Here is a 20,925-nt window from a genome sequence, read left to right as displayed (position 1 = left end):
CTTGTCTCGGAGGACAGTCCCTCTGTGCTGCTACAAACATTGAGCAAAAAACATACACATACACAGCACAACATAATTAGGACAATTACATACAAGACAAGACAGTATATACTCTACACACATTGGACACTACATTACAGTCATCAAGTTAGTCATCAAGATGGAGGGATGGAAAAAAAAAACGATTTTTCATCCCTCCTGGATGCCTCCTTGGTGAGGTGTTCCGGGCACATCCCACAGGACGTCCCACAGGGAGCAGGCCCCGGGGATCACCTTGTAAATGCTGGCCTTGGAACACCTTGGGATTCCCCCGAAAGTGCAGAATGAAGTAGCTGGAGAGAGGGAAGTCTGGGCTTCCCCGCTAAAGCTGCTGCCACCACAACCCGAACCCAGAGAAGAGGAAGAAAATGGTTGGATGGATGGATCGATGGATATATTGGAACGCCCCAGACTTAAATTCGTTGACAATCTGTGGCAAGGCCGTCAGACTGAGTTTCGACTTTCTTGCAAAGAATAATGGGCAAAAAAAATTCTCAACCTGGAGATTGGTAAAGCTGATAGAAACAACCCCTAAAAGACGAAAGATTGTTCTACAAAGTATTTACTCATCGGGGCAAAATATTTTTCCAATTTTCATCTGTAAAAATATTTGAAAACTGGTGTTTTGCCTCCATTATATTCCACTTTGTCTATCACATTAAATCCAAATAAATATACTGTAATGAACATTTCAAGAGCTATTAAGACTGCTGCACACCAGTGTATACACAGTATAAATAGACTACATAAAAACTACAACACCCTATTACTATAACTATGTAAAATATTTATGTTTCAGCTATAACTGTTTCATGCAGTCCTACTTTGTAAATAATTACGTTCCTTAAGGAGGATATGCATTGCAAAAACTCCTTGGGTGAATGCTTCGTCTAAATACACTGTAAGCTGCACATTATTCACCACAGTTTCATTCAGTACACTAGTCTTTACAGTGACTATTTTCTGTCATTATTAAATATTGCAGAAGTCAGTGATGATCAAAGAGAAATCTTGCAATTAGCAGTAAAATTTCCCCAGTGTGGGACAAATAAAGGTTATCTTATCTTAACCTTTCTACTGTCAAGGGAGTCCAGTTGGACCAGTTCCTGCTTATTTTAGCCTTACCTTATAAAATCAACAAAGCGTTTTCATCTCCTCTATGTGTTTGTATAGCAGATATGGTGAGCATGTTGTTATTGTTCCAGTATATGAGGGTTTTTTTTATGCACAGATGCAGTTTTCCCTGATCGTTTCCTCATGTGACACCAGTTTAAACAACCTCACAACCATCCAGGATGTAGGCACTGAGTGTACCAGATGAGCTATTTCTCAGGTTACTCGCGCATTTATTCAAAACTTCACTGTGCTATTTTGTAACTTCAACACCACAATTTGACAGAGCAAGCTGTAATAGTGCACCACAAGGTCGAAAACAACAACAATTACTTAATAGTATTAGACACAAACTCCCTAGATTACAAAAAGAATAAATCATTTTGCAAATATTTTTAAAATGTACTGGAACGTGAATGTGGATTATATTAAGTAGTGGAAGGAGCCAAAGCTATACTTAAATGATCATCCATCCATCCATTTTCTGATCCGCTTATTCTGACAAGGATCGCAGGGCTTGCTGGAGCCTATCCCAGCTCTCTTTGGGCTGTAGGTGGGGTACACCCTGAACTGGTTGCCAGTCAATCACAGGGCGTACAGACGAACAACCATACACGCTCACACTCACTAGGGACAATTTGGAGTGTTCCATTAACCTGCCACGCACGTCTTTGGAATGTGAAAGGAAAACTTACACAGGCACGGGGAGAACGTGCAAACTCCACACAGGAAGGCTGTAGCTGGATTCGAACCCTGCACCTCTGCACTGCGAGGCCGACGTGCTAACAAGTCATCCACCGACCACACTTAAACGATCAGTTAAACCAAATCGCACTGCAGGTTTTACAGTGGCCGATCGTGGCTTTCAGACGTTGGCTTTCATTAAGACATTTTTACAATGTTTCTAGTTTATACACAGTTTTTAATAAAGGTCCGTGCTTTTGATCATCTTTAGGCCTGCAGAGAAGGCCGTGAAGGCAATTAAATTTAATGCAATGCAATTCAATTCATTTTCTTTTTTTTTTATTTGCATTCTTTCGCGATGGAAAGAAAGGGAAACACGTTCCACTTTATACATTGAGCAGATCATAAAGGAAAGTGCGGGAGGTGTGTCTTGACATCACTGACGTTTCCCATTGCGCTTAATGCGTTGTACCACGTGGGTACATCTCATATCTCCGATTACATTCTTCGTTCGTCGAATGGATCTCTCGGCGGGAGGCGCTGACATAGACGAGTCAAAGAGTGTAAGCTTAAAGTGGTGAATTGAGACGTACTCGGTAACGTCAGTGAACGTGGCTTTCACTTCCAGGTGCGGACAGCTGTGGTCCAGTCACAATTCAACACGAACTGCTTACGGTCTGTTAAATACGCATGCGCAAGATAGCTAACCCCTCTGGTTTCTGCTTGCACTGCCACGTTAGTAGCGGCAGACACAAAGTCGCAAGCTACTAATCCTAACTCCGAGCAAGAAAATCACCGACAAATTGAAAAACTCAACTCTTCAATCCAACGTTGGCCCGCCGCCACTCCCGCCCTATTTTTTATTTTGCAAAGGAACACTCGGAAGGCAAAAATGCTCAAGTTTTTCATCCTGTGCACGTTAGCTGTAGCCAGTCGGGCTGAGATCGCCGAGGAAGACGACGTTCTGGTGCTGAAGAAGAGTAACTTCGATGAGGCTCTCAAAGCGCACCCCGACATCCTGGTAGAATTCTGTAAGCATGGCAAACTTTTCCAAACTCTCACAATGTATTGTTCGGTTGCTTCCTCACACTCGTCGTTTTGTCAGTTAGCGTGCTAGCAAACTAGCCAGTCGTAATTAACGGCAAACTTAGTCACGTTCGACAGGTTGTCTCGCAAGTGACTAATTGGCCCAGCCTGGCTCATTAGACATTTACCGTCCGCCCACGCGTGCACTTTCGACTTAACCGTTGGTAAAATGTTTTCAGTTTGTCAGGACTTCGTGAAACAGACTGGCGAAGTAGAAAACTGTGATGTCCAGTGTCACCTAAACTTGCGTCACGCCGACAATCGGCACCACTTTACTTCAGGCCTGTTACCGTGATTATCAAAAAAATATTTAATGGCATTTATTTGTTTGCTTTGTGAGCGCGTGAATTTGGTGGTGGTGGTGGTGGGGGGGGGGTCTACATAGCAAAAAAATATAGCATTGTCGGGGAATGAGTTGCACTTTGTGACGTTCGGGCGAGTACCGCTGCCCTGGAGTCAGATAGTTGTGACGTGACTCCCCGTGTGGACCAGTCACAGCTGGACGCGAGTCAAGACAACCCAATGGGCAGGATAAACTTTGGCTGCGCACAGCTCGGATGGGCGGGATCTCAGTGGAGGTGTGGAGCTAAGTTGACGTGTACTTAAAAGAAAGTTCATGAGCGTGTTTTCGCAGATTGCACATCATATAGATTTCACTGTGATGTAATACTGGCATTTTTCGGTTGTGGTATAAATGGATGAGAGTTGTTTTGTGTACTCTGTGAAAGTGTTGCATCAAATCGTTGCGATATTGAACAGTACAAGTTTTTCACTGTTCTCAATAATGTTTCTATGACACGTTCTCGTCCAAACATCAGCGATCAAGAATTTATGATACTAAACTCGCCATATTTTTTGTCTTGCTGAAATTAGCGAGTTTGAAAAGGCAGTCCTCATTTTGCTTCATGTAAGGACTCTGCCACTGGCAAATGTAAATTTTCATTAAAGTAACTGCTTGTCTCAACTTGCAGCCTTGATTTCTCTAAAGAGATCACGAACTTCAAAGCACAATTAAATGTACAGGAAGGCATGGATTCTGTTTTTGTTCAGGATTCCCCTTTGTCAATTAATTACAAGGGACATCCCGATCATACTTTGTCAGTAATACATTAACACAAAGTACACATACAAATGGTTTTAAATTAATACTGAAATGTGCATACAGGCAAGTATATACGATACATACGTTTATTTTATTTTTTTTAAATTGCCCCATCAACTGAAAATCACGTGATCCGACCAAAATTCCAATCATGTGATACGACTGGGACATGCTTCTCAATTTCTGAACAAACTGATACAATACATTTTTATTCATATTGTGCTTTCGCAACAGATGCAACTTTAACAAAGTGCTTTACAAACCATTGAACACAAAATAACAATTATAATGTAACAGAACACACAACATAAAACGTGCAACCGTAAAAACTATTCCTACAATTATGCCTTGGTTTTTGAAGCAGTTTTTCAATGAAAAAGTAGAGAATGAGTCTCCTTTCGGCAGTAGATCAGGACTGCTTACGTTAGCTACAAGCGAAGTTTGAAAGTGAAGAAGAAGCTGTAGCGTCCATTGATGAGTACAGAAATTGGTTCAAATCTCTTGTCCGACCTCGACCAGTTTTAAATCCAAGTGCCAACTCTCAATTGGAATTACACAGCCGCGCCAACGCTCCGCCAACCTCATGCTCAGCTCCGCCAGCCATCCGTCCAGCCACACCAACGCAGACCATCCAACAGCGGCAACATCTGAACAAAACAGGCTGTGAAAAATGCTGCCCATGCTTGGTGAATCACTATACAGTGTTCACCGTAGTATTGTCACCATACCATCATTCTGACTTAGTAATAGACCTGCTTAAAGTACTGATACTGAAATGATATCATGGCCAAACTCAAAATAATCAGTAAGCAAAACAACTTTTAATTCTTCATTTTTAATCATTCAAGATATGAGGACATGAAGATACTCTTAATAACAAAAAATACTTGTTGAATATTTTTTTAAACACTTTTGAACATTAAACATTGAGTACTTTTAAACACTACTTAACATTTGATATGCATTTAGATTATTTTACAGTTAAATACCATTAAATTATCATAAGCGTGTGCATATAACAATTTTGGTGTAGTTCTCAGGGAGTTGAAAGAATATGTTGCTCACTTTTGTTGGTCAACTTTGAATTTTGAGAAACGTTGTCCGAGATCTGTCGCACGTTTACGGACATTTTGAACATTTTTCAGCCATGGATGAACATGGTCTGTCATTAGTATTGGTGTAACGTGTGAAGGAAAATAATATGCAATCACAGTGAAACACATTGTAATGTATGGAAAAATATTGTTGTTGCCCCTCAACACTCACAAATCACGATCACCACCCCGGGAGTAGCACCGTTTTTGGGAGAGTTTCTCGTGCGTCCCGTGCTTTTGGCTGACCTCAACCGAAAAGGGAAAAGAACAAATCAGTCCATGAGGTGATGACTTTCATTCAGTTCACTCAAATAGTTTGCGAACGACAACACTTCTCTGGCTCAGTCTACCACTTCCCATGATACTTTTAAGTACGATCCACTGCAACCCAAGTTGGAACACTACTTGTGGTGGGCAGTGACTGAACGCAAAAAATAGTAAAAATCTGAGCACTTGACCCCTCCTCCCAAATTTTTTTCTATACAAATGCCTATGCCACAAGATGGTAACAAAGCACGACTTATGTCTCACTATTGCTCTGTTCACTTCAACATAAGTGTCTTGCCACAAGATGGTGCTCAAGTATGACTTTAACCTAAGCACAAAACCAGCAAACAGGTGAGTCTCCCCCACCCCCATGACAGAGTTATGTTAAAATTTCACTGAATAGGTGAAATTGTGAATTTCGAACCGCAAATATGCAGGGGTTTATGCTAATCAAAATGTTGCTAAAAATATGTTCTTGAGATAAAATATGGAGTATCAATAGAAGTTTATAAAACACACAGTTTGGTGCATTTGAAGCTAGCGTCATCCTCTTGTCTCCTGAGCCTTGTGTGTGTCTTGGGTTTGCGCGAGTGAAGTCTCTTCCCAAGCTTTTGTAGCCCCAGTTATGCAGGCTGCAATACTTCCACCTGCATTTCAAAAATCAAAGTTCTTTCTGTGTTGCATTCTTCAGATGCCCCATGGTGTGGTCACTGCAAAGCTCTGGCTCCAGAGTATGCCAAGGCCGCTGGCATGCTGAAGACCGAGGGTTCAGCGATCCGCCTGGCTAAGGTTGACGCAACTGAAGAGACTGAACTGGCTCAAGAGTTTGGCGTCCGTGGATACCCCACCATCAAGTTCTTCAAGGGTGGAGACAAGGGGTCCCCCAAAGAGTATTCAGGTCAGCAACTCGTGGGTTTGTGTCCTCTGTGCTCATGATCGTTCAGACCCTTTCAATCGGCATCGAAGAACTTAAACGTATGTAGGGATAACACGAGTCGGATGTGACAGTATAACGCTGCTATCGGGTGGAATGCTCCTGTTGGCATACAGGGCTGATGACCGTGGGAAAATCCTGAAAAAAAACATTCATTTTTGTCTCATTACCTACAGTATTTACATTTTTTTAATTGAAGTTTATTTGTATAGCCCTAAATCACAAAATGAATGACATGCCCCAAGTCTAGAACCTCCCAACAAAGCAGGAACAAAAATAGTGCTGGCGTCGTACCTCCCAAATGGTAACTTTTCAGGAGACCCCAAAAATGTCATGTTTTTTTCAACCATTAATCTTGTATCATCAAAGGGAAAGCCATTTTCCAACACTTTGAATTGGTCATAGTTTACAAAGACCAGCATGTTGTGTGGACCGATAATGTTATTTTATCACCTTTACATATCTATGCACGGATCTTTGGTCTGGCATCATATGTATGCTTTGAGTGCTGTTCGGTGCTTTCTACTGTTTTTATTACCGATTTGCTTTACTGTTTGTTGTATATGTTAATTTGCTCCATGTACAGCACTTTGTATGCAGCGATGGCTGTTTGAAAGTGCTCTATAAATACAGTTGAGTTGAGTGGGCAGGAATAAGGCTACACGCGATGTGCACGCAGGGTATGAACTGTAAGCCATCAAATCAAAGCTTTTAGGAGTCAGGCGAGGCGTTGCTTTATGCAGCGTGCTGTACTTAAACTAACAGAGGAAACGGCAAGAAGTCATTCGACTCTGCTTAGCTCGATATGCCAGTAGGACATGTTTTAGTTGCTTTATAGTCTTTGGTGACGTGCAGTCAGTCACGTCTACTCTGTGGCCTGGGCTTTCTTCCATGTGACACAAGAGAGGAGGTTTTATAAAACTACCGGTCATAACTTCAGACCACTTTATGGCAATGCATTCCAAAAGTATCACCACTCGCTCTGTCCGCGCAACTCTCTTTCTGGGTCAAATCTCTGTTAGCGCAAAGAAGAAGGAATGCTTTCACGGCCCCAAGAGTATTTGTTTATTTATTTATTTTTTTTTCGGGAAGCAAGACAAGGGAGTTGGGATCTGTGTTAGTTTGAATAAGAATTAATGTTGGGAAAACATAGCGGTCATTTTGACTTGACAAGTCTATTAGGGAAAAAAAAACACTTGGACTATGAGCCCACATATGTCTTTGCCCTCTTTTACTACAAAGCAACGCTCTTGTAACACACGCATAATGTGGTTTGCGAATGACGTCCATGGAAAAGCCATTGTTTGTACAGCATTTATTTTTCTCCATTTATATTTCTCCAAAACCCGTATGTAGCTTTCAGCATGAAATATTGCAAACGGGTGATAGATGAGCATTCCTCAACTTCGTATTTTTTGCCACCAGTCCTACCTTTTTGGGGATGTGTTGCAGCCATGAAATATTAATTGAATGACTATTTGCGAAAAACAATAATAAGGTTATACAATACATCTTTATATAGCGCTTTCACAACAGCTACTGCTGTAACAAAGCACCTGCCAGACCCTTTAATATAAAACAAAAATTATACAACTTGCATAAAAAATGGGCAATACAATCCTAACCACTACCCCCACAGACGCCTTGTTTGAAGCAGTTCTAGATGAGAGAATCGGTCATCAGATTGAACATTTGAAAATGACAAATATGGACAAGTGTGTTTTCCACAGAACAGCAACAATAACATTCGCTCTGACATGTAGAACAATCAAGTATATTTGATAAATACATTAAAAACGAAGATAAAAGACTGGCTCCTGTTTATTTTTCTTGGAGCAATATTCAACAAATAGTAACAACATCCCAGAGTAAAATTGTCTATTTTATTTCCTCCTTCCTTACTGAACAATTAAGCATTCATTTTCCTATTTTAAAAATCTGTCAGGAACATTACACAACTGGGCTGCGCGCTGGAGTTTCTTACTGTGTATTTTACATTAAAGCTTAAAAAAAAAATCACCCAATTTAATTAGCAGTGACCTTTCAGCAATGCTTATTGCACACACACACACACACACACACACACACACACACACACACACACACACACACACACACTTATAAATAAATACAGTTGACATAACTAACATTTACCCAAGTTATTTACTATTAAGGTACTTTTACTAGTATACTTTATACAAGACTGACTGGCAAATGGTAATTTTGTTTTGATGTGGTTTCTTGTTTCAGCTGGAAGGCAAGCAGATGACTTTATCAACTGGCTAAAGAAACGCACAGGCCCCGCTGTCGCCACCTTGGCTGACGTCACTGCTGCGCAGACTCTGATAGCCGACCATGAGGTGGTGGTCATTGGATTCTTTAAGGTGAGGGAATATTTTGTTGTGAATAGTTCATATTCATCCCGGACGATTAATCAAAATTGAAATCATGATTTCGATTTTGGTGTCATGATTTCGAACTTTAAAACGTTCTCATCGAAGGAAACCGATCAATGTGCCGAACAACACAATGCGGTTACAAGTTCCCAACATTGTGAAAGTACCCTAACTCACTTTTGCTTGCATAGCAAGCCTGTAGCGTATGCACGGCACAGACTACCCCCAAACTGGCAAGAACAGCTTTTTTTTCAGTTGCTGTTATTGCAGTATGTCTTTTTACCTTCTTACAATTTATTTTCTCATTGTCCTTTCAACTTGTATCTAAAGTTTAATTTTCCATTCCTCAAAATTCAACGATACTAGATTGAAGGACTATTTTAAGTCCAAGTTGTTTGAGTATCGTTTTGGCTTCTTTGTCAGCATAACTCTGACCAATCTTTGCGCGTAGAATGTGGAGTCTGCCGGGGCCCAGGCGTTCGAAAAAGCAGCTGAAGCAGTCGAAGACATTCCCTTTGGCATAACCTCAGATGATGCAGTTTTCACAAAGTTTGAGGTCTCCCAAGATGGTGTTGTTCTCTTCAAGAAGGTGAGTGCAATATCTTTTTCCTCGCTGTGTCCTGCATAAGTGAAGGACCGTACATTGTTCAGACCATAATTCACATTTAAAATTCTTTAATTGACGCAAAAATTGACTGTCCCATCTTGTAATGCAGTGCGCCCAATGTTTGCGTGACTGTCAGTTGGTCATCTTTAATTCGGATTCCTTCCTATAGCATAGACTTTAGCATCCTTACCTGCATCTAATCGCAAGCAGGCGTCTGCTTCATCCTGCCGGAACTAGGACTTCTTCTGTGTCTTAAGGGTACTTGTAATTGCTACCAACACACACTGAAAGGAAAGCAAATTATATTGATTACATTTTGCCCACTGTACTTGCATTGCCTTCTGAACTGAGTGCTGTTTCATGCCTCATGCAGGTGTATGAAATCATAAAACAACGTGGTTCTCCGAGATGTTCTTTTACTTTACTAAAATCACTGCTTCCAAGTCACTCTACGGATTGCTCATGGGAAAAACAAAATATTCAAAAATAATGGCTTCAATGAATTCCCAAACGTTTGAGTAAGGGTTCATGAAGTGCACTCATAAATACTGCAAGCTGAAAATAAGCATTGTGAAAAGTAAAACTAAAAGTACCGGTTCGGTAAATGCACAACTGAGCACTGCATGTGGCAAAGCCCTCTATAGTTTGAAGTTCTCATCCAGTCACTGCGCCATCAAACCGAGCAAGCTAGCAAAGGTAGCGGGGCTAACATCACATGCACATAACTCAGTAGTGAAGCTTGTGTCCTTATTCCGTCCATCAGCTTAGGCAAGAATACAGTAGCTGCGCCTCTCAACTTTAAACCATTGTGCCAAGTGGTTTATTCGCTGACAAACGCCAGTGTCCTCACTGCGCGTAAAGGGTTGGTCGTCAAGCAACCCGCCATTTCCATGAGCGAGCTCAGAGGCCTGTCCACGACAGGCCTAATTCAATAGAAAGGAATGCACTGACGGCTGTATGCAGCAGCAGCCTGGATTTATTGGCTTTTCATCTTCATTGTTGGATTCAATTTTAATCAGAGCTTTTTATTGGATTTGACGGGTTCATAATATTGACCCAATGATTATTGTGCATCCCTAATTTGAGTGTTCATTTTTTTCCTCCGATCCCGAAGGCAAAGAAATGAATTAAATAGTTCACAGGTGTAAAAGTAATGCATCTTAAATGGGTCATGTCTGACTTGTTTCGGGCGGTTGCAGCGTCTTTGATTTACAGATTTGTAATTTGATAATGTTGACCCCAGGAGGGTATCAACTCTCTGCGGCTAATTTCAGCCCATCAGAGCCTCTCCCACATTTCTTCTCACATCACTGCTTTGCAAGGTATGCTCTTGGCATGACATAATTATGTGAAGCCAATGAGGTTGAACTATTCTTTCTCTCTGAGGCACATTGACCATGAGCAGATGGATGAATGTAAGCGTTATTACATGGGTGATGGTCCTGTTGCAGCATAAATTGAGCATTAGAGTATGTAACTTATTCCGACATTAAAGAGTTTTGGGTGGTGTCATTGTCATACGCAATATATATGTACAGGATATGTTTTGGTGGGGAAAAAATAAAATAAAATTAGCAGTTTGAAGTTTTGAGTGTCATTGACGGGTTCCCTGAGAAGACCATATATTGATGGACCATCATCGTCAAACAAATTATTAAAAATGTCTCTCACCTTTGGTTCCACTTTAAGATCGGTCGTATGCTGCATTCCAACAACTGTTAAAATGGTAAAACAGCGGTGCGAAGTGTTTTGGTGTGTGAAATTGCATGAAACTTGTATGATGAATAAAGTTCTCATCAGCACACACTGTGGAGCGCTTGGTGCTCAGGGACCAAGCGCTCCAATATGAAACAATGGAGTACCATGGCATTCACCAATCTCTTGCGAACAAAGGGCTAAAGCATATAACATTTTGACATGGTTTTGTAGAAGTTCATTTTTGGGCTTTCGTGTCACCCTTCTGGACTATCCTTTCTGAGCTGAGATTAAATTACTTGGTCATTATTAGTTAATTCTGTCACTCGTTCAAGGTGATTAGCTCTAAACTGTCAGTGCAAGTCAATCCTTCCTGTAGATGGCCGTGTGAAGACCTGAGCCAAATGGAATAACATTGCGCTCACGTGGGCGATTTGCTTGCAGTGAAGCAAACCTTCCCAACGAACACTCTGTTAATAAGCAGCTGGGAACTTTGACTTGCTCATCACAACAGCGTTTTAAATTTCACAACCAATCACTGCCTGCAAAGCTGCCAGCACGGTATCAACAAAATGCCACTTTGCCCTTGTGTGCCCGTAAAAGCTGTCAGTTTGACTGGAGCTATTCACACTCATTAAAATTCTATTTTACCCCTGTGGCCCTCTCATAGACCGGAATATCAAGGGAACTTGCAGCAGTAATTTTTTTTTTTTTTTTTTTTTTTTGGGTGGTGTTCACGTGCAGACGAGGTGGAATGATCTTGGTGACTTGACTGTTTCTATCTGTTCTGTTTTTAAGTTTGATGAGGGACGTAACACCTTTGATGGTGACCTGACCAAAAAAGAAAGTCTCCTGTCCTTCATCAAAGCCAACCAGCTCCCTCTTGTCATTGAGTTCACCGAGCAGGTAATTGGTGGGGTCAGAACGTCTTATCTAATTTTGACTCGTTTTTAATACTCCTGTCCAAAGTATCTAGTAATGCAACAAGTGATCTCATTAATATCTTCGATCATCCACAGACTGCCCCGAAAATCTTTGGAGGTGAGATCAAGTCCCACATTCTCATGTTTCTGCCAAAATCAGCCTCAGACTTCCAGGACAAAATGGACCAGTTTAAGAAAGCTGCAGAGTCATTTAAAGGGCAGGTCAGTCGACTCTTCCAAGGATCCAGTGTCCCTCTTCAGGCCAAGTTTAATTACCATGTCCATCTCTCCCATCCAGATCTTGTTCATTTTCATCGACAGCAGTTTGGATGACAACCAGCGCATCCTTGATTTCTTTGGCCTGAAGAAAGAGGAGTGCCCTGCTATCCGCCTCATCACCTTGGAGGATGAGATGACCAAGTACAAGCCAGAGAGCAACGCTATCACCGCAGAGGAAATCGTTGCCTTCTGCACACAATTTACAGAAGGGAAACTGAAGGTAACGTAACTGCCAACGCTGCTTTGATACTCGTTTCACTTTGAATAGTTTAAGATGGAAACTTCAAGACAAAGCATATGTCTACGCATAAGTTGTTAAACTATGAACAAGGGGGAGACTTAAGCGCCCTCGAAATGATCACACGGGCTAGTGAATCACTACCACAATGACTGAGCCAGGACAAGCTCTCTTTTATAGAAGAATCAATTGACAAAGAGGAGTGACCGTTCTACTGTCTCCTCCACACAGCCGCACCTGATGAGCCAAGATATCCCCGAAGACTGGGACAAAAACCCTGTCAAGGTTCTGGTTGGCAAGAACTTTGAGGATGTCGCCTTTGATTCCAAGAAGAATGTCTTTGTCGAATTCTGTAAGATTTTTGTTTGTTTACGAAAACATCATGAGTAATTGTTTTGAACAAGATGACCACAGGGTTCATTCACCTGTTGGAGGGGGATTTTGTGTGGGTGTGTTGTGTGTGTGTGTGTGTGTGTGGTAACTCAAGTCATGAATTCCCCTGTAACTCAGCTAAGCCTTTTTCATCTCAAAAGAGTAGATCGTCATGCCTCACACATATCTCATGGCCGCTCGTGCAGTATGAATTGTTACCAGACACTGATGTTGAAAAGGTGGCTGTAAAAATAGCTGATGGATTTATCTGTCAGTGATTCCCATCCGAATGCGTGCTATTTTAGGTTTCGTCTTTTTAATCAGTTGTCGTTCAGCTTGTGACCATCTATCAACAGGTGGAGTGTTGCTCAGCAACACAACAGGCATCGGTGCCATTTATCTCTGACTGCATGTGACTTGGAGTATAGTCAGTTTCCAGCCATGGAGGCAATTTTATCTCTGAATGTGGCTTTCTCTGTTCCACTTTGTTGTTTAAACAACAATGATTTCCTTGTTGTCTCGATGAGAGGGAAGAAATTTCACCTGTTCTCTAGAGCACATTTGACAATATACTTGTATTGACTTGATAAGTATTATGTTGTTGCAGATGCCCCTTGGTGTGGCCACTGCAAGCAGTTGAATCCCATCTGGGAAAAGCTGGGAGAGAAGTACAAGGACAGCGCTGACATCATTGTAGCCAAGATGGATTCCACAGCCAATGAGATCGAGGCCGTCAAAGTCCATAGCTTCCCGACTCTGAAATTCTTCCCTGCGGGAGAAGAACGCAAGGTGTTTCACACATTCTTAAATCAAAACATTTCCCAAATTACGTGGTGAGCTTCTTATTGCATCCACTGGAATCTGGTGTATTTTCTTGTGCAGCTATCTAACCTCTATGGTTCCTTGCATCCTAAGTGTCATTAGCCCTTTTTGATTACGCGGCGCTGTGTTGAAACGGGAGTCTGCTGACCTCAAGCTTCGGCAAATTTATCTTGGTTGACCTCATTACATTCCTGCTTGTGACACAGCCTGCAATGGCCTTACTCTTAAGTTAGCATTCTCATTTCTGACTGGAGTTTATCACGAAGGAATGACATGACTGCATCAAGTATGGAGTCAGATAAAGGGAGCTCTTTTGAAACTCACTTGTCCTTCTTCATATGGAGAACCCGCTAAGCAGATTATTGGCACAATTTTTCACATTCATGAGAATTGCCGTTTTGTAAACAGGTGATTGACTACAATGGGGAGAGAACACTGGAAGGGCTCACCAAGTTCCTGGAGAGCGGTGGTAAGGAGGGAGGTGCCCCTGCTGGAGATGATGATGATGATGATGATGATGAAGATGATGATGACTTGGATGCTGAGGTGAGATCGTCATCGCTCCATAGCATCAATACTCAATACGTCTTGTACTTAAAGCACTCTGAAAATGTCCAATGTTGCGGAGTTGTTGACATAAGGTAGAGTGCCTTGCAAAAGGAGTCACCCCCCACCTTTTTTTCCCTCCCCTCTCGAACCATTTAGTTACATTCTGAACTCATTAAAATGATTTTTAGCCCCAGAGCCGTGATCGCCGCGACAATCCTTTTTTTTTTTTTTTTTTTTTTTTTTTCATTCTCCCCTCTGAATGAATTCTTCTGATGATGAATTGCATTTTTGGGGACCCAAAAGTCCATGGGAAAGCACCACATATTGAAGACTCATAGGGCCGGGTGAAAATTTTGATATTGTGAAGTTCCTCACCAAACAGAAAAGAAAATGCTGCTGTTGCGCCGCCCCATTAGTGGAAAGAACAAATCTTGGAACGTTTGAACGAAGCCTACGGAAATTGGGAAGCATGTGTAGCACCCTGAGACGAACAAGGAAGTCGTTTGCTGGGATCACCTTTTACGATATTTGGATGCACAGAAAGTGCCATTTCCAACATGATTGAAGGGACGAGTCGGGATTGTAGGTTGTAACATTTGAAGTGACCCACATTTTTTGCTTTCCAATTGGCTTGGCTTTAACTGAGTCAAATAGCCTCACTTGGCTCGGGGGTTGTTGGGGCCAATCCCAGGTGACTTTGGGTGGGAAGTGGGGTACAACCTAAACTGGTCGCCAGCCAATCATGGGGCACAAATAGACAAACAACCATTCACAAACTCTTTTACATATATGGGCAGTTTAATCTTCAACGAAGCTACTGTACATGTTTTTGAAATGTGGGAGGAAAACGGAGTGGCCCTTTTGAAAAGACATGCAGGCATGGAGAGAGAGCATGCAAACTCCATACAGCCCATGTTGAGAAATTTCAACTTAAAGATTGGCATTTGAAGTGGAGGTGCTTAAAACATTTCAATGATCTGACCAAATGTGTTAATGCGTCGGGATAATGTGCATTACAGTTCATTTGTGAACAGAGTGAATGTTGCCTTGCACTCCACTTAGTGTTTTTTTGTTTTTTTTCAACCACCCGCCTCCTTCTCCGAAGTCTAATTATGGTGCAGCCCACCAATGTCCACAAATATCTTCTACAGCTGTTAGAACTGTTTACTGGGCTTTGCCTTTGTAGACTTAAGCATGCAGTGGCACACGTGCAGTGCCTGCAGCTAACATTGTGTCTTCCTTTGCCCAAGCAACTCTTAATACCTCAGGGCTCGAGACTAAAGACTGATTGACCCAGCAAGATTTTAAAATTGTCTTCAGACTTCCAAAACCTGGGAGACGCCACACATGATTAAAAATCACATGTATAAGGATGTCAAATGTAAATCTGTGCGGTGTGCGCCCACACGGCAAAATCAACACATCACTCATGAATATTCCCAGGTCAAATGGGTTAATCTTGCAAAACTTCAAGATTAAACGCAAATTCAGCGAAGACAAACGTGGCGGACAAAGGGGAAGCAGTGTAGTTTGTCCTCGGGGCACACTGTGGGAAGTCGGGCCAAAACAATCCACAAATGTTCAATATCTCCAATTTGAGATTGGAGCAGTCCCAATGTCCTTCCAAGTGGTCTGGATCAGTCCAAGTTCACCACACGTAACAGTAATATCTGACAACATTCCTTGGTAGCCATTCCGCAAAATGGAGTGTCCTTAGAATTGATGCAAAAGGAGAATCGGGGCTAAAACCAGGCTAATTATCCTGCCATGTGACCCAGCCTTAACTTTTTGTACTGATGCGCCGCCCCACCCCCCCTTTCCATCCTTTAAGTAACAATTTGACGTTTCTACAGGTGGTTTAGGAGATGAAATGTTTAACATCTGTATCAACTGCTTTCCAGGATTTGGACGATTTGGATGAAGGTCAGGATGAGGACTCTGACGGCGAGGAGAATAGGCACATCGAGCTGTAAACGGTTGCGAGAAGAGAGTCCTGCTCCGCCCCCTCCTACCAATCACCTACACTACCGTCACTCTTTGTTTCAGCCCCATCCCTCTACTGAGACCATTGTGTTCCTTGTCTAGCCGTCGGTCAGTCCACCAGCCGGCCCACTACTTGGCCAGTCAGTATATCGCTTCATGCTTTCTCATTCACTGACAGGTCTTGTTCTACTTGGGGGAGGGGGCACACGGAACAAAATTTCACCTCCGTGAAGGTGCTGATGTCTCTGCAAAGCGTCATGTCAACTCTTGGCCCGTTTTTTGTAAAATGTTGGCATTGAGATCCTCTTCACAATTCTTTTTATTTTTGTGCCCCCCCCCCCCAAAAAAAAAAAAGAAGTACACCCTAGCATCTGTCAGGAGTCTGTGCACTCATCATTTTTGGACTAAGGGTTTACTGCGATTGCTTTTGTAAGGATTGATCTCTCAGGGGACAAATCACCTACCTGTTATTTTTTTCCACAAAAATGATCCCTCACAGTGTAGCAAAAAGCCCCTTCCCCTCTTCCCCCCTTCTCACATGTAGCTAAATATCTGAACAACCTGCCTTCTGTGTGTAACTGGTGGCGGAGTCTACTTTCTTTTGTCCTTGTCATCCCCTAAAAATTAAGTCCTCGCTTAGCATGGGGACGACTGACCATTTTGTAAAAGGAACATAACTTTTTTTGGAGGGGGGGTGGGTGGGCGGGAGCTGGTTTGGGGTGGAAATTTTGTTTTATTTAATTGCTTTAACTATGAATTTTGTTTTTTAATTCAGGACTTTTTTTTTTTTTTTTGGTTTTTATTTGACCATCGTGCCCATTTGTAGGCAGTTGGCCTTGTTGGGGCAGAGTTGGCACTTTGGACACGCACTCAGGCCGTGGATGTTTCTCTTTTGGGAGCCAGTTCTGAAAAGTCGCACTGTGTTCATGCCTCTTGCGAGATTCTTTGTGGTTACTAAAGCAGACAGATGTGCGACATTTAATGACAAGCGTTTGTTAATCTGATAGGCAGAGAAAGCAGTTGCACAGCACCACCCCTCACCCATACTGTACCCTTTGTATCGGTCTTCACTCTTTTGTGTGTGTGTGTGTGTGTGTGTGTGTGTGTGTGTGTGTGTGTCTTGTGGGAGTTGGCGGCATGAGTAGAGTGAGGTGATACAATTGACATCTGTACAGCAGTGAGGGATACTTAGAGCATTCCATCATATCTAGATCAATGTGGAAAATGTGAAGTGGTGGCCAATAAACACAATTTAAAACACTTTTGCCTGCAGTCATTATTGATTGAACTTGTAACATGGCACATGGCCCAGAAATTGTGTTGTGCATGTCCATATTATAGTTCATTCAGTTTATGTACATCATTGTGAATTAAATATTATTTTAAAGGCTATATATGGTAGTTAGCAAATGTGACCTTACGTTTGTTCTAACCATGCCACAGTGATCGCTAAAAAAAAAAAAGTCCCTTTACAATAAATGTTAAAGTGCTTTCACAACATTTGTAGCTGTTAGCGCATTGGAGAATGCACACCTCCAACTGGGGTGGTCTATATAATGAAAATTCATAGAGCTCTACATTTGGGTTTGTTCGTACGCAGTCAACTTCTTGGTTAATAGAGGACGGGGAACCGGTGGAAGGTGTGAATATGATTATGATGGGTTATAGATCATGATGCACCTGTTACCCATTCATTATCTGAACCGCTTTATCCTCAGGAGGGTCGCGGGTGTGCTGCAGTCTTTCCCAGCTGACTGGGGGCAGTAGGTAGGGTACATCCTGAACTGGTTGACAGCCAATCGCAGGGCACACATCGACAAGCAACCACTCACAGTCACATCAAGGGACTCTTTTGAGCGTTCAATCATTCGAAGGAAACTCATGCAGGCACGGGGAGAACATGCAAATTACAGGAAGGCCAGGGCCATGGAATTGAACCCATGACCTCTCCACTGTGAGGCAGACGTGCTAACCAGTTGCCCAACATGCCGCCCTTACATCCAGACGATTCCCAAAAAGTATGTGGTAAAACCTAATCTGTTGAAAAGTAATTGTTAATGCATTAATACACCATTCATTTACAAATGTATGTGTTCATGAGTGTAACCTGCTGTGTCCTATTAGCTAATATTTTAAAATATGGATTACTGTCAGAAAAGGTCGAGGGGGTTGCGGAGGAACAATTCGGGGCTCAAGATACTCTATGGTGACCACACATTTTTATTTACAAGATGGCATTCGTGCACTATGCAAATTGTACCACATGAGAAGCATGACACAGGCCTGATGGTGCATCTCCTCTCTCTTTGCCCTCATGTCGCCTCCTATACTAAGATCCTCTCCCACTGCTGATGTGATGTCACCCCTACCATTCGAGGGCAACATGTCTGTCGGGGTGAACGTTTTGCCACTGCGATTCCTAAAATAGCCAGACAGAGTGTATAAAGGGGGAAGTCTGGCCTTCAGCGGAGCAGCTCCACACTGTTGAGTCTCGCAGAGGAAGAGTGACTTTTGAGCGAAAAGACATTGACCTCAAACCTTTTTCTTGCGCTTGAATTTTTTTCTTTCTTCCCTAAGCAAACTCTTGACAGGAGAATGAAGTACTACCAGTTCCCCACGACTCAGACCGTATCACTTCGGGGTTATGCCCAGGAGAAGTACAAGAGCTCCGCGTCTCAAAAGCCAATCCGAACCGTGCATTTCCCCAATGACATCGTTTTCCAGGACTTTGTTCGGCATGGTGAGCTGGAGAGGATTGGACGCTTCATCCGGGCCAGAAGGGTCACGCTGGACACCATCTACCCCTCTGGTGAGTCTCATTACCACGGGGCTTATACGGAAAACCATTTGAGGATTTATTGGATATCCTTGACCTCTATCTAAATGTCCAATGTACTTTCTCTGTCTTCAATTGTAGGATAACTAAATTGGCACTGCTACATCACACTAGATGATGATATATGTGTGCTACTACCGTAATACGCAGGCCTACTAAATATACTTGTGAAGCATGATAAAATTCTAATAGTTAACATCGAGCATCCACCAGTAGTACTTGTAGTAGGGCGATCGGTGAAAGAGTGCAGTTTTGCTTCATTAGTAATGTCCGACTAGTTCAAAGAGCGGTTCTAGTACGTGGGCCATGAATAGGCAACTTAAATGCTGGAGGGGGGCCATAAGGGCCATCATTTATCATCAGTGCTACTAGGAGGCCACATAAGACCACACCCTTCCTAACCAGATGTGTGAAGAAAATTCCACTTTAAACCTGGACGAAATATATTTTAGTATCCATAATAAGGTGTGAAGCAAACCATAAATTAACCACATCCTGTCATATCCCCCCCCCCCCATTTTCTTTTTTTTTTCCTGGGATTTCTTACCCCCCCTCTCAAATACTGAAGGGGCCACATGCCATGTACCTTAAGATGGCAATCGAAAACATGCTCAAATAACTTTCATGTGCCTATTCTGCCATGCTTACAGTGAGAAGGCTTTAACATTGTGATGCGGTGTGTGTGAAGGCATGACTGCCATCCACGAAGCTGTGCTGTCTGGGAACCTGGAGTGCGTGAAGTTGTTGGTCCACTTTGGGGCAAGCATCCACCAGAGGGACGAAGAAGGGTGGACCCCGCTGCACATGGCCTGCAGCGACGGCTTCCCTCACATTGCACGGTGAGCATCTTCGCAACCAAGTTGGTCACCATAACAGTCCAAATACTATGACGCATAACCAATGGGGGGCGAGGACATTACATGTCGACAAGCACGTCCTAGACATTGCGGTGTAAGAGAAGCCGGGCTATCCGCTGCATTCTTGCCTCTCATTGACCTCCCTGAACCTGACACTAAGGCATGACTGTGACGTGTGTGTGTTACATTCAGCTATCTTCTCTCACTGGGCGCCGATTCAAATCTGGAAAACGACTGTGGCGAGAAGCCGTGTGATCTCATCGACCCGGAGAACAAGGAACTGCTGGACCTGTTTGGTCTCGTCGACAATGACTGAGAGCCTGCGAGTGTTACATGGGACAGAAGGCCGGTGCAGTTACTCTAATTGTTCTGACGGGGCGGAGAGAAGAGGCCTCTTGGGTTCAGCATCCTGAATCAGACAGCTGCCTGAACTGTGGAGGTGACCATGGACGTCTGGTGGAAGGAAGCCTGACACAGCAGGCTTTTTCCTACATGGATTTGCAGCAGTCAGCTACATGTGCATCTTTCTATCCTGCAGTGAGTTTGAATGAAAAGATTACGCTTAAGAAAACAATGAAATAATTGAAATTATTTTTATCCTGGAAGGTAGATGAATTGATTTCAACGTGAAAGTTTGCTGTTCATTTGCAGGCTTGTATTGCAAAGAGTTAGCGTCTGCCCCACCACCCCAAATAAAGTCCATATTTTTCTATGCATTCTAGCATCTACTACCATGCTGAGAGAGAAAATAGAAGTAACATAGTTCATTTTTTTTATGTCTAAGAATGGATTCTGACCAATAGAAGCAGACTTAGCAATGTCTTTTTTGTATACCTATAAAACCTGGCATTCTAGTCACATGTTGATCACTGTATAGTTTTATTTTTATACTTATAAAATAAAGTGTTCCATCAGATTAGTCGACTGATTCATTTCATAAAACTTTTCAGTTTCAGGCCAGCACACCAGTCAAGTCACAAGGTGAGGAAATAAAAATGCAGAATGCATGACAATTTGGTTTTGCTCTGTCGCCCTCAAATGGCTAATAT

General features: G+C 42.5%; 2 protein-coding genes across 2 annotated transcripts; both read left to right on the top strand.

Moving 5' to 3' along the window:
- Positions 1 to 2,512: 2,512 nt before the first annotated feature.
- On the top strand, positions 2,513 to 17,443 carry p4hb (prolyl 4-hydroxylase, beta polypeptide). Its single transcript, XM_019889398.1, has 11 exons — positions 2,513 to 2,867; positions 6,077 to 6,283; positions 8,570 to 8,703; positions 9,167 to 9,304; positions 11,816 to 11,923; positions 12,037 to 12,162; positions 12,239 to 12,439; positions 12,689 to 12,809; positions 13,437 to 13,618; positions 14,060 to 14,197; positions 16,102 to 17,443. The coding sequence occupies exons 1-11, from the start codon at positions 2,729 to 2,731 to the stop codon at positions 16,171 to 16,173; spliced, it is 1,566 nt and encodes a 521-aa protein (XP_019744957.1). The 5' UTR covers positions 2,513 to 2,728; the 3' UTR covers positions 16,174 to 17,443.
- A 685-nt stretch (positions 17,444 to 18,128) lies between these two features.
- On the top strand, positions 18,129 to 20,793 carry ppp1r27b (protein phosphatase 1, regulatory subunit 27b). Its single transcript, XM_019889511.1, has 3 exons — positions 18,129 to 18,992; positions 19,708 to 19,858; positions 20,069 to 20,793. The coding sequence occupies exons 1-3, from the start codon at positions 18,779 to 18,781 to the stop codon at positions 20,190 to 20,192; spliced, it is 489 nt and encodes a 162-aa protein (XP_019745070.1). The 5' UTR covers positions 18,129 to 18,778; the 3' UTR covers positions 20,193 to 20,793.
- The last annotated feature ends 132 nt before the right edge of the window (positions 20,794 to 20,925 follow it).

The sequence above is a fragment of the Hippocampus comes genome, unplaced genomic scaffold (genome assembly GCF_001891065.2).
Source record: "Hippocampus comes isolate QL1 unplaced genomic scaffold, H_comes_QL1_v1.1 scaffold86, whole genome shotgun sequence".
NCBI lineage: Eukaryota > Metazoa > Chordata > Actinopteri > Syngnathiformes > Syngnathidae > Hippocampus > Hippocampus comes.
This window is presented reverse-complemented; position numbering and strand designations above follow the sequence as displayed.